Raw genomic sequence first — 23,174 nt, forward strand, 5'->3', positions numbered from 1 at the left:
CCTCAGTAAGATATAGGGCTTTAAAATTTAGTACCCAACCTCTTTTGATCAAAGCTTGCAAATCTGAATCATTTTCTAGAGCTCACAATCTCTTGGCATTTGGCCCAAAATCACACAGCTGTCTTTGATGCCTAAGGTGGGACTAGAATTCACCGTCTCCTTGTGATTGGCCATCCACCCAGCTTTCACACCTATGCGGGGAGTACAGCTCACAGTTTCTTGGTGTATGGCCCAAAATCACCCAGTCATCTTTGATGCCTAAGGTGGGACTAGAACTCAAAAACTCCTGGTGATTGGGATGTATAAACTTAGTAGGGATGCACCTGTGATCAAATGACATATTGTATGTGAAGATGGGTTTCCCCCCCCCTTTTTTTTCCATCTTCTCCTTTTCCCATTGTTGTCTGTGTAATAAAAATAATAATAATAATAATAATAATAATAATAATAATAATAATAATAATAAAAAACTCCTGGTGATTGGCCAAAAGTCATCCAGATGGTTTTTATGCTTTAGGTGGGTCTAATACGCACAGTCTCTTGGTTTCTAGTCTGGTGCCTTAACCACTAGACCAAACTACCTCAGTCATACATTGGAGATGAAAGGAAAGAATTATCATGTAGACGTGGCAGGAAACAGAGTTTGCCAGTTCCTGTTTGAGAAGGAGAAAAAGGCCCAGAGTCTTTTCAATGGCCAATCACAATTATGGAAGAAGCAATGATTTGAGATGCTGGCCCTTTGAGGGGGGGGGGGTTCTTAACTAGCTATTTAGCAGCTAATGGGGGGGGGGGAGATGCAGAAGCTGTTCCCTTGTGAAGCTGTCAGCCATGACTTAGAAGATGGATATTGTTCCATTAAGATTTGTGGGCTATTTTTAAGTTCATGGGAAGATTTACAGCATCTGTGCCAAGTCACCCAATGGATTGTATGGGAATCATTATAATCACAAAATTACAGAACTTCCAGGATCGTTTACGTCAGGGTGGGCAGCTGGAAAGCCCCAGAACATATGTAGCTTCCTTGGCCCATTTTTATTGTTCTTGGTACCTTCCCCAGACCACACTGCTGAGGGACCATTGAATTACAGCCACCCACATTTTCACTTTAAAAAAAGGAAAAACACGATCAAATCATTAGTCTTTATAGAGATTCATCAGTCCAAAGATTGGAAAATTTGGGTGACCATTGAGTTTCTGCTCCCTTAGGTATTAACACTAAATGACTGTTTCACCAAACCTGGTCTTCCTCAGGTGGAAACATATACATAAAAGAATACAGTTGGAAGGGACCATAAAGGGTCTTTGAGTCTAACTGACACAAACACACACAAACACACACACACACACACACACACACCACGTTCAAGCAGAGACCCTATATTCTGGGAGTTGCCACGTTTGAAAAACCCTGCCTTAGAACATAAAAAGAGGTCCATTGCTGTAAATCATCTTAAATTCAACACACATCAAGCAAAATATAAAAATCCAGATTCTAAGGCTGACCCAGCGGGATGGTATTTTTACAAATGTTGCAATAAGTATGCCTCCTTCCATAACATTTGCCAATACGTTTGCCTCACTCATATAACCTTTATAGGGTATTCGTGATCCAGATGGATTGTCTTCTATTTGTAAGCCTCTTGTGATTTATTATGTTGCTCTTTTTCTGTGCTTTTTGTCACCACCAAATAGGAGGACATAAAGCATTAATAGCACCAGGAGCTGTCCATCTGGACCTATGGAAAGCCATTTATATCTAGCACTGTATAGCAATTTTTGCAGAATTTTGCAATTTTTGCAGAATTATGTGCTTTTTTGCGTTCTTTCAAACATTAACCTCAGTCAGTAAGATATATATATATATATATATATATATATATAGTTTTCTGAGGTTTTCGCGGGTGTTAGTATGTAGGTCTCTAGTTGTTCAGGTTTTCTCTCGCGTAGAATTGGAGATGTCTTGGCGACATCCTGGAAACACCAAGCCTGAAGTAGCCTGAAGCAGCCTGAAGATGACGAATGAGACTTCGTCCAAACGTCGCCAAGACATCTCCAATTCTACGCGGGAGAAAACCCGAACAACTAGAGACCTATATATATATATACATATACATATACATATACATATACATATACATATACATATACATATACATATACATATACATATACATATACATATACATATACATATACATATACATATACATATACATATACATATACATATACATATACATATACATATACATATACATATACATATACATATACATATACATATACATATACATATATATATATATATATATATATATATATATGATATAGATGTAGATATGGAGTCTCCCTTTAGTTTATTTATGTTATCATCTATTATTTTAGTGCTAAATGCCAATCAATAAATAGATTAGCTTTATTGATTAGCCTAGAGGCCATATCAAAGCACAAGGTTCAAACACACACAAACAATTTAAAACAAGAGTCAGGTAAAATACAATAGTTATAGGATAAGATACAATATAATTTAATACATAAATATGTAAAATAGAATAAAATGACATAAAGTTATATTTTGGTGTCACTTAATTATTTATTGATTGGCATTTAGCATTAAAAATAGGTTATCATCAATGTGTGAAATTAGGCATTTTATAGAATGTCTAGGAAATCTATAGAAGGTGAGAGATGGAACATCAAAGTATGAAATACTTAATATTTCACAAATTCCTAGGCATTCTATGCAACCCGAAAAATATAAATCACTCTTACTAAAATGCCTTTCTAGCTTTCCTTGTTGCAACAAGTAAGTCAATACTAGTCTTTCTTTCTTGTTTTTTTTAGTAAGAAAGTCCTGTACTTTATTTTACATTTTTTTCTTTCATTTTCATATACAGTACGTCTTTTCAAAAAATAGTTAGGGTTAGGGTAAAGATTATAGTTAGGGTAAGAGTTAGGTGTAGGATAAGTCAAGAACTACATGTACAGTACTTTTTCCAAATATTGGCCTTTGTTGGGGACTATAAGGAAAATGAAAATTGAGTGGAAAATGAAAATTGATGTAATTTGCAGTTAATTACAAATATAATTACTTTCATGTGATTCCTTTTCAGTCATATAGTGAATAATTGCCCCCTATCTTTCATCATTTTGTAACAGCTTCTGGGGGTTTTGTGGATTAACCTCTTCTTCTTTTGAATTTACCCTTTCTTCTCCGTTGGGGATATTGGGCTAAAATGAGTGACCCAAGGACTCTTCTTATTTATGATTGCTGTTATAACGGTTTGGTTTGACAATTCCTAGGAAGGGTCCTTATATTTTTCTAAGGATTTATAATCTAGAAAGCAAAACAGAGAGGGAAAACAGAAATAAAACAGAAAAGAAAGTACAGTTACAGAGTTGAAGATGAAAGCATCCTCTGTGAAACTTTATGGAGTGAGCCTTTTTGGAAGAGAGTGTATATATTCATGATAAACTAAGAAAATTCATCCTACCGTGTTTCCCAGAAAATACAACATGTCCTGATAATAAGGCCATGCCACATTTTTCTGGTGGGCAAAAATATAAGCCCTCCCCTGCAAATAAGCCCCCTGGACAACCCTCCACCTTTGACCAGGCAGAGCACCACTCACCAACCTAGCGGTATCCCAAAGGTGCCAAGCTGTGGGAACCTGGGGGGGGGGGCAAAGGTGAGAGAGCCAAGGTGGCGCAGTGGTTAAATGCAGCACTGCAGGCTACTGCTAGATCAGCAGTTCAGCGGTTCAAATCTCACCGGCTCAGGGTTGACTCAGCCTTCCATCCTTCCGAGGTGGGTAAAATGAGGACCCAGATTGTTGGGGGCAATATGCTGACTCTCTGTAAACCGCTTAGAGAGGGCTGAAAGCCCTATGAAGCGGTATATAAGTCTACTGCTATAGAAGCAAGAGAGCAGCCACCCAGCAACCCCAAAACAATAAATCCTCCCCTCATAATAAGGCCCAAACCATATTTTGTGTGTAAAAAGAAAATAAGACCCTGTCTTATTTTTGGGAAAACACGGTAGTTAATATCATCCATCCAGTATTCTGAGTCACACTGTGGCCAAATATATGTATTTAGGAAGGTCATTAGCCTGAATGAGAAGACAAGATCCCCACTTACTTTCACTTCCCAGGAACCAGAACATAAGCATGAGTCTGGAAATGTCAACAGCTTTCATTTTTTCCAGCCTGACCCTCAATTCCAGGGAATGGGTTAGAACTAAAGAGAAATTTCCTGACCGTGAGAACAGCGAATCAATAGAATCACAACCAGCAGTTGTGGCTCCTCCATCACTGGACGTTTTTCAGATGAAATTGGACAGCCATTTTTCTGGCCTCCTGATTGAACAGGGGGCTGGACTAGAAGACCTCCAAGGTTCCTTCCAAGCTTGTTATTCTGTTGTAACTTTAAATGGTCACTAAATGAACTGAGCCGGGCTCCAAGATCACCGCAGATGGGGACTGCAGCCAAGAAATTAAAAGACGCTTGCTCCTGGGGAGGAAAGCTATGGCAAAGCTAGACAGCCTACTAAAAAGCAGAGGCATCACTCTGCCAACAAAAATGCGTATAGGCAAGGCTATGGTTTTCCCAGTTGCAATGTATGGCTGTGAAAGTTGGACCATAAGAAAGGCTGAGCACCAAAGAATGGTGGCCTTTGAACTGTAGGAAGTTAAAATCCATTCCTCTCCTAGAAAAATGAAATATCATAGGAATTATTGAAAAGGCGGAATATTACATTCCCCTGGTTCAGAAATAGAGAAACATGTTTTTAGGCAGGAAACAGAGTCACTCTTAATAGCCCCCACTTTTCTTAATGGGCCATTAAGAAGCCCAAGCCAGTCTATTCTACATAATAGAGTTCTCCCCTTCAGATCCAGAGGGATGGGATTAAGATGATAGTTTTAGCCCTTTACCCCATTCACCACATGGCATCTGGAAACTCAAACTTGAACTCAAAACAAAGCCTAGAGAGTTGCCCCTGCCTGGCCCCATGTGAGTCTGACAACCAAGCCGAATACATTTCTTACACAGGAACAGGAAACAGAGAGGTGGGGCTGAACAGAATATAAAACCAGGAACTTTCAGCCCTTCTCCCTTTCTTCTTCCTCACCCAACATTGAAGCATGTGATCACCTTTTCTGTTCAGGACTCAAGCCATGTGGGCCTGTCCACCATTAAACCATCTTTCCAAGCAGCCTCTATGTCTCCAGTGTCTTTTTCCCCACTTGGGAGCTGAACCCAGAAGCATATTTCTTCCAACAGAACTCTGGTGCTGGAGAAGACTCCTGCGAGTCCCTTGGATTGCAAGGCGATCCAACCGGTCAGTCCTAGAGGAGATCAACCCTGACTGCTCTTTAGAAGGCCAGATCCTGAAGAGGAAACTTAAAATACTTTGGCCACCTCATGAGAAGGAAGGACTCACTGGAGAAGAGGCTGATGCTGGGAAAGATTGAGGGCAAGAAAAGAAGGGGATGACAGAGAATGAGGTGGCTGGATGGAGTCACTGAAGCAGTTGGCGTGAGTTTAAATGGACCCCAGAGGATGGTAGAGGACAGGAAGGCCTGAAGGAGCATTGTCCATGGGTTTGTGATGGGTTGGATATGTCTTCGCAACTGACAACAACAAATGAACTGTTATAAGTCGACTACCTGTGCAAGGTGCAGCCAGCTACAAAGGTGTCTTTTCATCATCGGATAACCAATTGTTTTTCCAGATCCAACTTTTCTTGATATGATGATGCTCTTCAGATGTGTAAAGCAACAACCTATCTCCCAGCCCGTCCTGACTAAGACGGCTGTGGTTCATGGCAAATATAATCCCAATCTGTTTGGTGGGATCCATGTTTGCAAAATTTGGATTAGCCAGGTTTTTTTTAAAAGAACTTTTTACAACCTTGGCTTTTAAATCTGCAGAAAGAAGCACGGTGTGAATTCATTTAGCCCATTTAGATGCCTAACCACGATTAATCTAAGAGTTTTGACGTGTCTGCTGCTAATTTGTCCTCTGGCTTCTCATTGTTGATTCCTCCTTCCCCTATAATATTTCTAGCCCACAGCCTGCAAATAATTGTGTTGATATATGTATGTTTGTGTACTTGTTTGGTAAATCCTTTCCATTCGTTGGTATTTGTAATCTTTCCCACTTGAGAAACATCTGTGGCATTTCAGAAGCTAAAAGGGCAATGTACTGTTTTAAGATTTCAAAAACAGGCATCTTAAAATCCAAACATCAGCCTTGGTTGAATGGGATAATCTGTTTTCTTAGCTGCAAATCCATTCTTTCAACACAATCCTACCCTTTGCATCTGTCTAAATACAGCCTGACCAAATGTACAAATCATTATCCCTCCCTGGAAATAGCAAAATGTAAAAGTTTTAAATTTTGTAAGTAGTAACTTGGCAGGCCACGTCCCCAAACTGTTGGCAGTGCCATAGGTGCTGCCATCTTGTTTTTTGCTTTGGCGCATGCACAGAAGCCATTTTCTACATACTGCATATGCGCACATAGCGGGCATCTAGCGCATGCACAAAGCGCGTCCCTCAGCAAACCAGCAGTAACAGAAGCTGGAACCCACCTCTGCTCTGTAGGATGTGCTCAATAAAAAATCAAGATCACGGCCAGCCCAGGATGTTACAATTGAACCTCTCTGTCTGTTTTTTATGTGCATATAAATAAACAGTTCTGCCTAGTGGTTAATACAGCAGGGTGGAAGCCAGGACTTTAATAGTTCTACTTCCACCTTAGGCGTGAAAAGCAACTGGGTGACTTTGGGCCAATCACCAGGAGACTGAGAGTTCTAGTCCCGCCCTAACCAATGAAAGCCAGCTGGTGACTGGTCCTTGCCCTCTCTCTTAGCCCAACCCACCCAGCCCAAGGTTGCTGTTATGGGGACAATAGGAGGAAGAAGGACTATTGTGTATGTTTCCTGCCTTGAGATTTTCATAAAAATAATAAAGGTGGAATATCAATAAATACATGTCCGCATAAAAAGCAGAGCTTTGTTTGCACTGTCACGGCTGCCATTTTGACTTTTTTGACCACATCTTAGAGGATCCTGAAGAAAAAGCTTTCACTTGTCTCCAGAATCCACCTGGGGGTGTCTACAGCCATCTCTGGAATGGCGGGGGAGGGAGCTGTGAGGAGAGAGGTCTGGCATCATACCAGTGGTGGGATTCAATTTTTTTTACTACCAGTTCTGTGGGTATGGCTTGACTTGGTGGGCATGGCTTGGTAGGCATGGTAGGGGGTTACTGCAAAATCCCCATTCCCTCTCGATCAACTGGGACTCGGGAGGCAGAGAATAGATGGGGGTGGGGCCAGCCAGAAGTGGTATTTACCGGTTCTCCGAACTACTCAAAATTTCCGCTACCGGTTCTCCAGAACTGGTCAGAACCTGCTGAAAATCACGTCTGTATCATACCCGTACAGCCACACCTCACATAAAGGGGAGGAATATTCATCAAACGTTCTTTGGATAGCCAGATTTTCTTCTACAAGCAAATCCCCCAAGCATATTCAATACTGTGCATAAGAAACTTTTGAAAAATAAATTGAGAATCTTTTGTCTTCTACAGATGACCTTTACTGGAGTCCTTAGGAAAAAGCGAGGCCTTTGGTGTTCTACACAAACTTGTGTTTATTTTAAGGTGTTGTAAGACATGTTGTTGATCCGGGAAAGAAGTGTTGTTTGAAAGAGTGTGTTGCATTCCCACAAGGGTTGTTTATGGGTGAGTCCAGCTGCATTCTCAGGGGGAGGATATGGCGTGGGGGTGGGGGCCAAGCTGACAAAAGAAGGTTGCAATGCAACTGGGTTGCAAAACTGGTGGGATTACCCTGTGCGATGACAGCCTGTGGATGCCACCGAAGGAGTGTCATCATGAGAATATCTGCCCTTAACTATGGAGCTCCTTGTGTGATTTGTGCCAGCCCCTTTTTCTCAGCCCAGCTTAAATCACGGGGTTGTTAACCGAATAACAGAGTTGAAAAGGACCTTAGAGAGCTTCTAGTCCAACCTCCTGCTCAAGCAGGAAAACACAGCTTGTTGATTGGTTGATTATTGCTTGTTGAATTGGTTGAGTGCTGATTGTCGAAAGTTTTCAAGACTGCAAACTTTCCAAATTGTCGAAGGCTTTTTCTGATCTCTCTAGATTGTGGTGTGTTTAAGATGAAATGAGATCAAAAAATTTTGCGCGCCAGTAGCAACCCACCCCTGATGCACTGGTAGCAAGAGGGATTTTTAAAAAAATGTATTTATAGGCCTTAGATGCATGCATGGTTTGAGGTAGGCTTCAGCTCCAGATGTTTCCATTTCTCTCAGTCTTTTTGAACGGTGCTTTATCAATGCTCAGAAGCAGCTGCTCAGAAGCAATTGTACATGGGAACAAAATACAGAACAAAAATAACCCCAAGACCATCTTCCTTACGATCCCATCAAAATTGCTTATTTTATTTTATTTTATTTTTTTCAAAACAAACACAACACATAAAATCTTCCTTTTTTACATACTATAGAAAGTGTATCAGTTGGTTTCAAAAGACTTTCGTGCATCTCTTCCACAGTCATCAAGCATAATTCATATTAACTGAAGTATTTTAACTCAGATATTTATACATATTACCATCATTATACCTCCATTTAACTACAATTGTTTAATTGTTATCCCTCCTTCCTTCCCTCCTTCCTTCCTTCCTTCCCTCCTTTCTTTTCTCCTTCTCTCCTTCGTTTCCCCCTTCCTTTCCTCCTTCCTTCCCCCCTTCCTTCTCTCCTTTCTTCCCTCCTTTCTTCCCTCCTTTCTTCTCTCCTTCTCTCCTTCCTTCCTTCCTCCTCTCCTTTCCCTTCTCTCCTTCCCCTTCCTCCCCTTTACCCAAAATTGCTTTTATTATCATTTCATTCATGCCCAAGGGCATTTTGGAACCAATTTAGGTGAAAATGGTAGCCACTATGTATATGGCAGTGATGGAACCCATCAAACTGAAGAATCCCAGTTTATTGATTTGGTTTAGTTTGGTTTGGTTTGATTTCTATAGCTGCCCATCCAGTGGTGGGATTCAATTTTTTTTACTATCGGTTCTGTGGGCGTGGCTTGGTGGGCATGGTGTGGCTTGGTGGGCGTGGCAGGGGAAGGTTACTGCAAAATCCCAATTCCCTCCTGATCAGCTGGGACTCAGGAGGCAGAGAATAGATGGGGGCAGGGCCAGTCAGAGGCGGTATTTACTGGTTTTCTGAACTACTCAAAATTTCCGCTACTGGTTCTCCAAAACTGATCAGAACCTGCTGAATACCACCTCTGGTATATGGTATCCTGCTTGAACAGGGGTTGGACTAGAAGACCAAGGTCCCTTCCAGTTCTGTTATTCTGTTCTGCAGTAATCTAACCAAGACGTTACAAGGGCATGGGTGAGAGGACATCCATATGGTCAAACTTTGCTACTGTTAGCTGACGTTTAAATTACCAGCATCATTTTTTCTGCAGTTTGTTTCAGTTGTATTAAATCAGTAATCTTTTGCTTCTTGTTCAGATTCCCAACACTGATTTCCTTCCAGTCACAAGTTCCCAGACTGGATTTTTACAGCTTGTTTCTTTCTCCCATTCTATTCTTGATTTTTACAGCTTCTGTTTTACAGCTTCTATTCTTGACTCCCATATTATGCCCGTGGGAGATTTATGTCTCTGAGGATCACATTTAATCCTAAAGAGGATTATTTCTCTAAGGGTGTTTTTTCACATAGTTCCTGTTGCATCAATTACTAGGAAGATGGGAATTCTTTCTTTCTTAAGAGATGGATCTGTATTTCAAGGCAAACAGGATGAAGCTGTTTGTTGAATCTTTTGGGCAGAGGACCAATTCTCTTAACATTCATCTTCATAGAGCTTGACATTTTCTAGACTTTCTAATACTAAAGCAGGCAAAGGGTTGTGTTGTGGCCCAGCAGGAGCCGTTGGAGCTGCCGATGGACTCTGATAGCGAGGACCTCTATGAGTCTGCTATGGAAGATGTGGAGGACCCTGGGCAGGGTTCAGACTCAGAGCAGGGACCAGAGAGGCTGATTGGCCACCAGGAGGTGCCTGAGGTATGGAGCAGTGGGGAAGATCAAAGGGAGTTTGTCCCTGACGCCAGGCAACGAAGGGCGGAGAAACGGAGGCAGCAGTTACGGAGATAGACTCATAAGAGATAATCCAGCCCAAGTGGTTGTGGCTTGGCCCCTCGCAAGAGAGTATATAAGAAGAGACTTTGGGAGGAGTCCTTTTGCAGGACACAACCGTTCGTACTAATCTGGAGAACTCCTTGTCTGGTCTGCCTTGTGTTCCCGTGTCTGTTGGAGTCTGGGTTGCTGCCAACGTCTTGCCAGTGAGGTGTGTCTGGGCTTTCAGCCAACAGGATTATAATTGCTGTAAATAAAGAGTGGCAAACAGCTAAGCCTGTGTCTGCGTTCATTACCGGATGGAGGGGGGCCAGAACAGGATTGTATCTTGCAAATGTTTGGATCAGAATCTGAACCTGGAATAGGAAGTAGAAATCGATTTAGGCCAGAGGTGGGTTTCTTCCAGCATTACTGCCGTTTCAGTGTGTGCACAATTTGCGCCGGTGCAGTTACCTGTAAATAGGTCTGCGCATGCGCAGAACATTTAAAGTGTCAAAAAACATGCTGCAGTGATTGAGGAACTGGTTCGGGGGTGTGGAGAGCCTGCCATCCCTACCGGTTCGGAAACCCAGTCACAATTTCCACTACCGGTTTGCCTGAACCGGTAGCAACCCACCTCTGATTTAGGCATAGCAATTTTTCAGAATTAATTCTCCTCTAATTGAAATAATCTGCAGTAAATGCCCCATCTCTGGCCCAGCATCCTCAGTTTTTTGTGGGACCCAGAGCACTGCTGGATAGCAAAATGGCAATTGAGGGGGGCGGCATAACTTTTTTTTCTTTTGGCTTGTAATTTAAATAAAACCGTAAACGGGGAAAGTCTGCAAATTCTACAGGTAGTTCTGCTTTAGGCATAAAAAGCCAGCTGGGTGACTTTAGGCCAGTCACTCTCTCTCAGCCCAATCCTCCACGCAGGGTTGTTTTTGTGGGGAAAATAAAGGGAGGAAGGAGTATTGTGTGCCATTATTTGTAAAAATAATAAAGGCAAGATTTAAATAAAGAAAAAGAAAAGAAAAGAAAGAAAGAAAGAAAGAAAGAAGGAAGAAAAGGAAGGAAGGAAGGAAGGAAGGAAGGAAGAAAGAAAGAAAGAAAGAAAGAAAGAAAGAAAGAAAGAAAGAAAGAAAGAAAGAAAGAAAGAAAGAAAGAAAGAAAGAAAGAAAGAAAGAAAGAAAGAAAGAAAGAAAGAAAGAAAGAAAGAAAGAAAAAGTCCCAAAGGTGCTTTTTTCAAGAGGCAATTGGACTTTCTGGTTTTTCTTTAAAGAGGCAATTGGACTTTCTGGTTTTTCTTTAAAGACATTTCGCTTCTCATCCAAGAAGCTTCTTCAGCTCTCAAGAAGCTTCTTGGATGAGAAGCAAAACATCTTTTAAAAGTACCTTGAAAAAGCACCTTTGGGACAACCATCACCTGGATGGCTGAGAATCTCCATAGACATTTAGAATTCAAGGGAACAAACAGCATATGTGAAACTATTCAACACTATTCAAGCAAGTGAGAGTAAAGTGTCTGAGGTTTGGGTGTTGAAAATTAACTATTATTAATTTTGAACATTGAGACTCCTGGAAGAAGGCAAGGCAGCAGTGCCGAAGAAAATAAGCTGAAAAGGTTCCCATGAATTGACAGCAGCTCAAAGGCAATCATATCCTTTTACCAGTGTCTTGATAAAGCGCACACACAAACAGAATCTTGATCTACTTAGGTGAGCATGTCCATGTAAGCGTTGTTAATGGAGGAACTGGAAAAAAACCCAAGGAACAGAGGTCATAACTAGTAATTTGTCGGACTATACGAGGGGCGGTATACACTTATCTTCCCTACCATTTCGCAAATGTGCTCAGATCCTTCTGCACATGCACTTTTAGCGAGAAAATGGCCTAAATGGGATGCCGTAGAGCCGGGCACAGGTGGGGGCAGAGCCCCCTGCGATTTCCACTACCGGTTCAGGCGATCCAGAATCGGTAGAATACCACCTCTGGACTATACATATAGGATTCAGAATTTTTAAAATAAGTTAATAGAAATGTCAAGTACATTGATACTACAAGTAGCTTTCAAATCATCTATGGCCACAATTCAACCCCAAATTTCCATTGGTAAGTTAGACAGGTTTTTGGAGTGAATTTTGCCCTATTTTATGACCATTTTTGGTTACAATTGTTAAGTGAATCACTGCACTTGATTCACTTAACAGCAGTTAGCTGTTAAGTGAATCTGGCTTTGCCTTTGACTTTGCTTATCAGAAGGTTGCCTGCAAAAGATGATCATAGGACCCCAGGACACTGCATCCGTCAAAAATACATGCCAGTTGCCAAACGTCCAAATTTTGATCTCATAGCTACGGGGATGCTGCAACAAGCATAAGCATTGAAAAATCAGGTCCAGTCCAGTCCAAGCTAGGAATAAAATGGAGGCTGCTATAAGAAAGAAGATTTATTGATGAGGAGAATGTAGTTCTGGGACAGCTGAAAAAATGGCTAAATGAGTGGATGAATCTTTATAGGTTTCAGGGGTTTTGTGTTTGAGATGCTCCAGGGGGTTGTGCAATGTAAATAGCTTTTTGTCTTTTACTATTTCAGTGTGGGGCTTAATCCTATTATGTCCTAAAGGTCATGTCCTGTCCTTCTTAATCCCATCAGCTGGAGCTGAAGGTGTTTTGTTTATGAATAGATTAGTCCTATCTATCTATCTATCTATCTATCTATCTATCTATCTATCTATCTATCTATCTATCTATCTATCTATCTCTATCTCTATCTCTATCTCTATCTCTATCTCTATCTCTATCTCTATCTCTATCTCTCTCTCTCTCTCTCTCTAATATATATATATATATATATATATATATATATATATATATATATATATATATATATATATATATATATATATACACACATATATATATATATATATATATATATATATATATATATATATATATATATATATATATATATATATATATATAATTTTTTATTAACAAACATGTAAAATACAAGTAAACTTAGATGTACACCACATTTACACAATACAATACGAACAGGAGCTTTCTGTTCTTTCTAATAGCAATTATCAATTGATACCGCTCACCTTATATTATTTCCCCTTCTATTGTATTTCATTTGGATTCACCATTCTTAACCCTCTTAATTTACTCATAACTATTATTTTTGAGTTTTGTTATATTCCTTCATTGATTCTTGTTTCTTTCCTCCATCCACCTATACCATTTAAACCATATCTGGTAGAATTCTGATTCTTCTTTTCCCTGGATTTCTTTAGTTAATTTGTCCATTTCAGCACAATCCATAACATTTCTTATTATTTCAACTTCACTTGGATTTAATTTGTTTTTCCATTTCTGGGCAAAGGCAATCCTTGCCGCCGTAATTATATGTAGTATTAAATACTGGATTTCTTTTTTGTATTTCACAGACATAATTCCTAATTTAAAAAAATCAGCTTTCCATTCTATTCTAACCCGTTATTGCCTCCAGCCAATTTTTGATCATTTTCCAAAAAAATGTAGCCTCCTCACAGGTCCACCATAAATGATAATATGTTCCGTGTATTGATTCACATTTCCAACATTTGGGGGAGGTATTTGTTAAGATTTTAGCTAACCTTGTTGGTGCCAGGTGCCATCTGTAAAACATTTTGTACTGGTTTTCCTTGAATGCAGGTCCAATCCTTCTTAATGGACATAAAATATCCCTCTCTAAAGACATCTGCTGGAGGCTATTAAGAAAGACTGGAGCTGCTTTCTGCCTTTAAGAACATGTTTTCTCTATTTCTCCTTTGGGCAAATAATCTATCCAATCTCTTTTAATGTTAAGACTAAGAATATTTTTATCTAGGGGGGATGGCTTCCTACAGTATGAAAAAAATGGTCATTCCAAGTAACAAACCCCTTTTTTCATTGCCATTGTAACTCTGAATGGTCACTAAATGAATGGTTATAAGTCAAGTACTACCTGAACTTCAAGAAGGAGACAATGCAAAGCTTCACCTCCAAAAACATTTCTATCTGGGGAATTCTGGAACCATCATTCTCTGGAAAAATATTGGGGAAACTGTATTTTAAAAATAGAGAAAATCCTTCATTTATTCTATTCTTGGCAGTTGCTTTTTTGGTGTTAACATGACTTATCTTGTATTCCTTAACTAAAATACCATGGAAAAACGTCTCATGTATCCAAGTCCCCTTGACTGATTCACTTGTGCCATCAAGTTGGGGTCAACTCTTAGTGAACCCATAGATGGAGCTTCTCCAGGATGATCTATCTCTAATTTGGCCCTTCACTGCACTTTCTTCTTCTTCTTCATCAGAAATTGAAGGATAAATTTAGATAACTGTCATGTTGAAGAAATGCCTGCTAAGTCTAATTTATATTATTTGGTCATTGACCCAAAGTTCTATTTTGACTATATCCCTTCAGTGCCATTTCTTTTTGTGTTTGTTTAGGTTGTCAATAGCAAATAGCATGATCTAACCAGTGGTGGGATTCAAATAATTTAATAACCAGTTCTCTGCCCTAATGACCGCTTGGGGTGTGTGACAGGCAGGCCTCCTGTACACTTCCTGGGAGCAAAAACAGGCCACGGAGGGGGTGCGGGGTGGCGGAGCTAGTAGGCCTCCAAGCAGCCTTCTAGGAGCAAATGGGCCTTGGAGGGGCCGCGCTGTACCCCCCCCCCCCCCGCACCCTGTTTTGGGCCTAGTAGGCCTCCCTGCAGCCTCCTGGGAGCAAAAATGGGCCACACGAGATCTCCTGGAAGGGGCAGGGCCAGCCAGCAATTTAACAACCGGTTCGCATGAACCGGCCTGAACTGACTGAATCCCACCACTGGGTCTAACTGAAAGTATCTGCAAATAGTTCTTGACTTCCAACCGACCAGTTAGCAACCTTTTGAAGTTACAACGGACCCCTTCGCTAAAAAGCTAATTATAATCCGATTTTGAAATTCCAATGTTGCCTGCCCAGGTGGTCATGTGACTATATTTTGGCTGCTTGGCAACCAGCCAGCACACATAGCCATTTGCAGCATCCCACGGTCTTATGACCATGAATTATGACAGTTTTGCCAAAAACCAGAAACTGTTTATACAACCATGGAATTTGCTTAAAGACTGTCATATAAAGGTGATAAATTCAGGTCCAGTCCACAGGGTGAGTCGCTTTATGGCCAGCGCAACTGTATCAGTAATTGCCAGGCTCAATTGAGCAGCCGCAGAAATCAGGCAGCAGTACAACAGGTGTTGGGGCATGGGAGGCCTAGCTGCGGCAGTACTAAAGTAAGTGGGTAAGACATCCCCCCAAAATAAGACCTGGCAGCATTGATATACTTTTGAACTACTAAGTGGAACTAGGTGAAGACAGGTGCTCATCCCGTCATGCTATGCATGGATCTCTAACCTGAAATGTTGGCTTTCCAGCTAGTTGTTAGGTGCTAGGTGCTAGTTGTTACTTATAAAGCCCTACATCACTGTTCCCTCTAAGGTGCGCGGCCGCGTGGCCGCACACATGGCAAGTAAACATTGCGCAGCAGTTTCCCACTGCCGCGCAGTTGTTTGCTGGACACGGACTGCAGCGCTTCGGATCTTTCAACAAAGCCTTTCCCCACCCTGCGCTGGGGGACGTGCTTGTGTGCAAGCCGGCACCCCAAACAGAGCTGGCTCCAGTCATCTCCTCCCTGCCTTTTCTTCCCTTTTTATGCCCTGTCTCAGACGTGCGGGCGCGAATGCTGTGGACTCGCCTACTTAGACGTCGAGGTTGCTGCGTGCTTAGCTGCGGCCGTATCTCCTCTTGTTTTTTCCCCTCCCTCTTACATGCCCCCTTGGTGCAGCGGGCTAACGCCGGCGAAACAAGTGGGGTGGACTACATGGCACAACTGGGTAAATTATAAACCACAGATTTTAATCCTATTTAATTTTTAATGGTATCAAATTTAGCTATAAAGTGGCTTTTCCCTGGGCCTGCTAAATTCTGGTCCCTGGTGATACAATGAGTTAAATGCATTCTGGCCTGGATTTCCCATTGTGCAATTTGTGTCATGGACTTAATCATTTGAAATTCCATAAAATGCCAGTACACATCCTTTCTGCCAAGAGATCAGAAAAAACAATGTTCGAATCTTCTGATATTTAAATGATTTATAATGTTGTTTAGATATATAATTTGGATTACATTTGAAAGCTATGCATTGATTAAATACTACGGAATACAATCCTGCGGCAGTTCTTTCTTTTTTGGTTTTAGAAAAGGATAATTCCCTTTTTGAATTAGATTAACACCAGTTTTTAAGTAGATTTCAATTTTAAAAAAATCTGTTAGCTGCTTTGAATACGTTGAAGATGAAAAGATGGGGTACAAAACTTAAATAATAAAAAAATTGTACATTCATTTTGAAAAATAAATGCAATACTTGATTAATTTCATATCTTTATTTAAAATAGTTTTGGCATGGCATGTGATTTTATTGACTCAGTTGGAAATGATGTGGATGTTGTATCTGATTCTGAGATACATATATTCTTAAGTAACATAACATAGCATATAGTCCAAACTTGCTAGACTATTTAATTGATCTTACTACTTTAAAGGGGGAGAGTTTCATGATAAATTATTTTATTACATTTATGTTGCATTTATATATTATATTTATTACATTTATATTCCAAATTATATATTTGTATTGTTATTTTAGTGTTTATTGTCAATTTTGATAGATATTATATTGATATATCAATACTGATTTTAATCATACTAAATAACAATTACTGCTATTATTTATCAGCATTAAATATTTACAGTTTTTAATATTAAGTTAGTCATATTTTAGAATAATAGGATTATCTTTTAATAGGATAATTGGCAAAATCTAATTCAAATGTGATGGGTTGCATTCCAAAGGAATGTGAGAGGACAGGTTGCCTGCAAAATGCCAGGACCCCGGCTGTTGGTGCCATTCTAGCCAGTCTAACAATGTAAAAGCTGAGCAGAGAGCCTTTTTTCCCCAGTGCGAGCGGAAAAGTATAGTGTTTGAGTGGCACATTTTCATGCCTGGCATTCATCAGGCTGAAACCTCGCTCGCAATTAGCGCTTGACGCTTGGAATGTTGCACAAATGTCCAGCAGACGTGACAGCAGTTCAAACTGTTGCTCTCTTAGGTGCTCAGGCATGAAACTGTGCAGCTCAAACACTGTACTTTTCTGCTCACACTGAAAAAAAATTAGAGGGAACATTGCCCTACATGGCATCGGACCTGGGTACCTGAGAGACCGCCTCCTGCCAATTACCTCCCAAAGACCAATTCGATCGCACAGGCTTGGACTTCTCCGGGTTCCATCTGCCAGCCAATGTCAGTTGGCGACCCCCTGGGGGAGAGCCCTCTATGTTGCTGCTCCGGCCCTCTGGAACGAGCTCTCCGTGGAGATCCGGACCCTTACTACCCTCCCGGCTTTCCGTAAAGCTACTAAGTTCTGGCTGTTCCGGCAGGCTGGGGGCTGTTAAAACACCCAGCCCCATCTTAATTGTGACTGTTGTGGATTTTAAAATTGTTTGTATTGTCTTATTTATTCCCTCCCCTGTTTATTGTGAGCCGCCCGGAGTCCTTCGGGAGTGGGCGGCATACAAAACCAATAAACCTAAACCTAAACCATGTCCAGCTTCTTAACTTTTGAGTCATCAGGTCACCCAATGGTGTTTGCTGAATGACTACCATGAAAAAACCTGTTCTGACCTAGGCTTCCTGAGACAGTAACAATTAAACGCTTAGTCCCCAAACCTCTCTTTTTATTTCAATGGCTGTCAATTATGCTCATTCACAGCCCGTAATGAGTCACAAAGAGTTTGTAAAGAGTCCGGCAGAAGTCTGCCACAGTCTTTCGGGAGAAGGCTGATAAGCACCCACCTTTTATCTCCCTTGAAATACTGGCAAAGATCTAATTGCCAATTAGTTTTGCAAAGCCAAACAGAGCACAGAGTCAAAATGGAGCTTCAGAGTTTAAACCGACCAGAACGAACAAAGTTGCTTCCTGCAAAACCTCACGTCCGTTTGCTCCTCTTTTATGCCTTATGGGAGGGGCCAATCACCTCCAAGCCTTACTCCCGAGTCACCCCTTTTGCCTTAACTGTTCTTGCCTTCTGGCAGCTCTGCGCATACGTGCACTGGGAACAGGCTCCCCCTGTTCCTCTGCCTCGCTGATATCAGACTCTGGAGGCTCCAGAGGCAGCACATAACTCCCAGATGGCCCTGGTCCCCTCTCTGCCTCCAACAGAGAGCCTTGTGTGAGCCTTCCCCAGACGCCAGGTTCCTCCCCAACCTCCTCACTGTCCGACTCTGCTTCCAGCTCCACAGGCTGCCAGCAGACCACAACAAAAACTGGAAAATTACTTCCAGTCACATGGATGCCTCGACTTACAACTGAAACAATTTGTGACCATAATTCTGAGCTTAATTGCTCTTGGTGGACATCTTCAATATTCTTTGCTTATCCCTTCACCCCTGGCATGATGACTCAGCACAGTGGGACTTGAGAGAGGCCAAGCCATCTTGCATCATAAGAGAGAAAAAGCACTAGAAAAGAGTTACAATAAACCAAACCACCCATCTCAATCTGTGTGGGATGATTGATGAGAGAAGCTGGAAAGAATTACCTTTTTAAAGTCTTTTTAAACAAAGAACAGAAGGAGGATTATTGTCCTGGCCAAATTTTCTCCTAATGTTTTACTAACGTAGCTCGGCTGAAGTCAAGGATGACATCGGCAGCTGGACATCATAAACATTGTTTTTTTTTTCTCCCCAAGCAATGCAGCATTATAGCAGTCATAAAGTGAAGCAATTGTCCTCTAGGAACCGCTTTTACTGAAAACTGGAAGTAAATGACAATTTTTGGCAAAAGCATTGTAAAATGTGGTCATGTGACAATGGTGGTAAATGGGGACTGGTTGCTGAGTGTCCAACATGCAGTCACATGACCGGGAGGGGAGGAATGACGGTCGGAACTTCAGAACCAGATTGTAAGTCCCTCGGCGTGTTTGTGGAGGGGAGAAAGTCCTCCATAACTTTGAACTAAATGATCAGTCATAAGCTACCTGTAAAATACTACAAAAGAACAAGAATGAGGAAAGACTTATTTTTCATAGTAGTGAATTAAATTACAGATTTTGTTATCATGCACTTGAGAAAGAAATCAGCACAACAGCTTTAAAAAATGGTTGAGATAAGTTAAAAGAGAATACAGTGGTACCTTGTTACTCAGCTGTTTGAAACTCATCAAATTTGGTACTCAACACATTTTGACATGGAACTTTTGTCCCGGTACTCATCATTTGTTAGGTACTCGACTCACAAGCTAGAACTTGTTGGTGTTGGCTGCCTTGTGATTCATCATGTTATTTCTTATGGGGAAAAATGTTTAGTACTCATCATTTTGGCTACTCATTGAGCCTCCCATAATCAATTAATGATGTGTACTGAATTGTACTGTATTGTATTGTAGCACTGCAAATATCAATGATTGATAATAAAACTTATGTACTCTCAGAAGCAGACATTCCAAATGAGTGAAATTTTTAAAGGGATGTCTCTCTTGGTATCCACCAACCTCTCTGTCTTGCTTGATTCAATTTTTAAAAAAATTAAAATAAACACATGGGAACCTGGGAGGCTGTAAAATGAAGTGCCAGCCTAACCTAGACAAATATCCAAAATTAATTCACAAAGCAGAGCGTACTCATTTTGGTAGTGTATGAAAGTAACTATACATTTCATAATTGTGTTGATAATAGTCCTGAGCTACTCTGGTCAGCTTGTTTATAAGATTTCCAGATGATGTATGTGAATGCTTTCCGCAATCTAAATATATTCTGTAAACACTAACTATGAATAAAACTAAATCTCAAAGGTGGAACTTATAGGGAGTAAACGTTCCAATGCTTGTAAGAGAATACCAGTGTTTGCTCTTTGTTTCCACTCCCTGTAGATCAGGGGTTTCCTAACCCCCGGGCAACAGCCCACTATAGGGCCATAGCCAGTTCAAAATCTGGCTGCGGGAGAAATGGACAAGTGTGCTTGTGTGAAGCTTCATTTGTGTGAGCTTTGAGCGCAAGCACCCTGTGCTCGCACATATGGAGCTTCACAAGCAAGCACAAACCCCCTCCACTCAAGACCCTCCATTTGCATGAGCACAAGGGCCTGCCACTCGCTAAAGTACGAGTGGGTATGAGCGCAAACACCCTCTGCTCACCTGCAAATGTTCTGACCTAGGCTTCCTGAGAGCATGAAGCAAACTCCTTGTCCCGACAAAAAAACCTTTTATTAATTGACTGTGAGTTCTGCTCATTCACATCCAGCAAAGTCTTTCAAGGGAGGATTTACAGACACAGACCTTATCTGACTTGGAGAGCTGACAGGCCGATAACTGCAAAACTTGGCAAGGAGTCTCTCAGAGTCACTAACCAATTAAGCAAACTAATTGTCTCTTGCAAACTCCACTCCCCTTTCTCTCCTCTTTTATTTCCTCTGGGAGGGGCCATTCATCGTCCACCTGTGGCCTTACTCCCAAGTCGACCCCTGATCCTTAGCTGTTCCCTTCGTCTGGCAACTCTGCTCATGCGCACACTGGGAACAAGCTCCAGCTATTTGTCTGCCTCACTGATGTCTGACTCTGAAGGCAGCTGATAACTGGCATACGGCTCTGGCCCCCTCTCTGCCTCCGACACAGAGCCCTCATCAGAGCTTTCCCCAGACTCCAGGACTGGCCCATGTTCCTCCCCAACCTCCTCACTGTCAAAATCTGCTGCCAGCTTTGCTGACCACTGGCGGGCCACAACAGCAAAGCTCCATTTGGAGCTATGCACGCATCCATGTACTGTACCTGCCACTCGCATGCCTCCTTTGTGTCGGGCCAGGCCGCCAAGCTGTAGATAGAATAAATGGTGCAAAATGTTTCAGAACACATGCTTTGTGTCACCATCTACAAAGATCAAAAAAATGTCTGTCTTTTGCATCTCAGGATTTAGGTGTGTCACATTGGGGAATCTTGTTTGGTTTATTTAAAGCATGAAATGCTGACTGATCCTCCTCTTTTTCCTTATCTTCCTCTCAAGTAAACACAGCAGGTTCCTTGCTATCCATAGAATGGAAGGAAGAAAACTTTGGTGGGGCACTGTCACACCTTCAGGAGAAGACCTGTCTTGAGGCTACGTCATGGGACTGTGCTGAATGTAGTTGTCGTTGTTCCCTATTGGAAAAATGTCAGAGATGATCTCCCACTTCCCAACTATGGAGTTGGGGAACTCCAGCGCCGCTAGACATCTTGGATCCTGCTTCAGGGGAGTGAATGTCAGCGACGAACACCTCACATCTCCTTGGTTTGCCACAACATTTGGCCTGATTGGCCTCTTCTCCAACCTCTTTGCCTTGGGCGCTCTGGTCAATTCCTCCCGGAAGATGCAGAGCTCATCCGGTTCCTCTTTCTTAGTCTTCCTCTGCGGCTTGGTGGTGACAGACCTCCTGGGCCTTCTGCTCACTTTCGTCATTGTCATTCCCTACCACTTCCTCCAGTTTGAATGGACGGATGTTGATCCTGGATGCCACCTCTGCAATTTCATGGGCTTCGTCATGGTCTTTTTCGGGCAGTGTCCTCTCTTGTTAGGTGCCACCATGGCTGGAGAGCGTTTTGTGGGTATCAACCGACCCTTTTCCCGGTCCGCGGGTATTTCCAAACGCAGGGCCTGGACCTTGGTGGGTGTGGTGTGGGCCTTGGGTTTCTTTTTTGGCCTCTTGCCCTTCTTTGGCCTAGGGAATTATAGCCTGCAGTACCCCAACTCCTGGTGTTTTCTCACTTTGGTCCATGATGCCCGGAATGTTGTTTTCTGCTTCCTGTTTGCCCTGTTGGGCCTCCTCTCTGTGGGTCTTTCCTTCATCTTCAATACAGTCAGCGTTGTGACCCTTTGCCGAGTCTACCATGACTCTGAATCCGTGCAACGCAGAAGGGACAGCGAGGTGGAGATGATGGTCCAGCTTTTGATGATCATGGTTATCGCAAGTGTCTGTTGGCTTCCATTGTTGGTGAGTCCTCAAGTCTTAGCCTTTTTCCCCAGAGAAAGCCTCTCTTTTATGGGTAGTCCTCAACTTACAACCATTTGAGCTGTGGTTAGAATGCAGTCCTGCAGGCCCACTGTCAGGAGTTCGATTCTCACTGGCTCAAGGTTGACTCAGCCTTCCATCCTTCTGAGGTCGGTAAAATGAGGACCCAGATTGTTGGGGGCAAGAGGTTGACTCTGTAAACCACTTAGAGAGGGCTGTAAAGCTGAAGACTACCTGTACTTTGTTTCAACTAAAAAAATGTTGGCAGCAAATGTATGGTACATTATTTTAAAGAACTTTCTGGAAGTTGTATATAACACTTTGATGTAATAATAGTTATAGGATAGAACTAGTGAGGTTGTTCTCCGTCACTTTCCTCTCAATCTCTCAGTTTCTGCCATTTTTATTTTCTAAATAAAACAAGACATTAAATCTTTTGAGGGGAAAAAATAATGCCAGAAACTTTACCATAAAAAAGAAGTAATATTGGAGGCTGGCTCTTTGTGTGTTAGAATGTCCAAGCTTCCAAGTTATTTTGATTAAAGCAACTATCATTCCTTAATTAAGGTAAAGGTAAAGGTTCCCCCACACATAAATGCTAGTCATTCCTGGCTCTAAAGGGTGGTGCTCATCTCCGTTTCTAAGCCGAAGAGCCAGCGCTGTCCGAAGACATCTCCGTGGTCATGTGGCCAGCATGACTAAATGCCGAAGGCACACGGAACACTGTTACCTTCCCACAAAATGTGGTTCCTATTTTTCTACTTGCATTTTTCTACATGCTTTCGAACTGCTAGGTTGGCAGAAACTGGGACAGGTAACGGCAGCTCACTCTGTTACATGGTGCTAGGGATTCGAACGGCTGAACTGCCAACCTTCTGATCGACAAATTCAGTGACTGAGCCACTGAGCCACCACACC

General features: G+C 41.7%; 1 protein-coding gene across 1 annotated transcript in view; it reads left to right on the forward strand.

Moving 5' to 3' along the window:
- TBXA2R (thromboxane A2 receptor) overlaps positions 1–23,174 on the forward strand; it is a 44,957-nt gene that overhangs the window by 17,306 nt on the left and 4,477 nt on the right. Inside the window, exon 2 of the mRNA XM_087702539.1 lies at positions 21,275–22,238. Within this exon, the coding sequence (XP_087558665.1) occupies positions 21,420–22,238 (819 nt within the window). The 5' untranslated portion in view covers positions 21,275–21,419. The remainder of the gene's footprint in view (positions 1–21,274; positions 22,239–23,174) is intronic.

The sequence above is a fragment of the Thamnophis sirtalis genome, unplaced genomic scaffold, assembly GCF_051295495.1.
Source record: "Thamnophis sirtalis isolate CommonGarterSnake01/CBP01778 unplaced genomic scaffold, rThaSir2_p1.2 scaffold_1, whole genome shotgun sequence".
NCBI classification, from domain to species: Eukaryota; Metazoa; Chordata; class Lepidosauria; order Squamata; family Natricidae; genus Thamnophis; species Thamnophis sirtalis.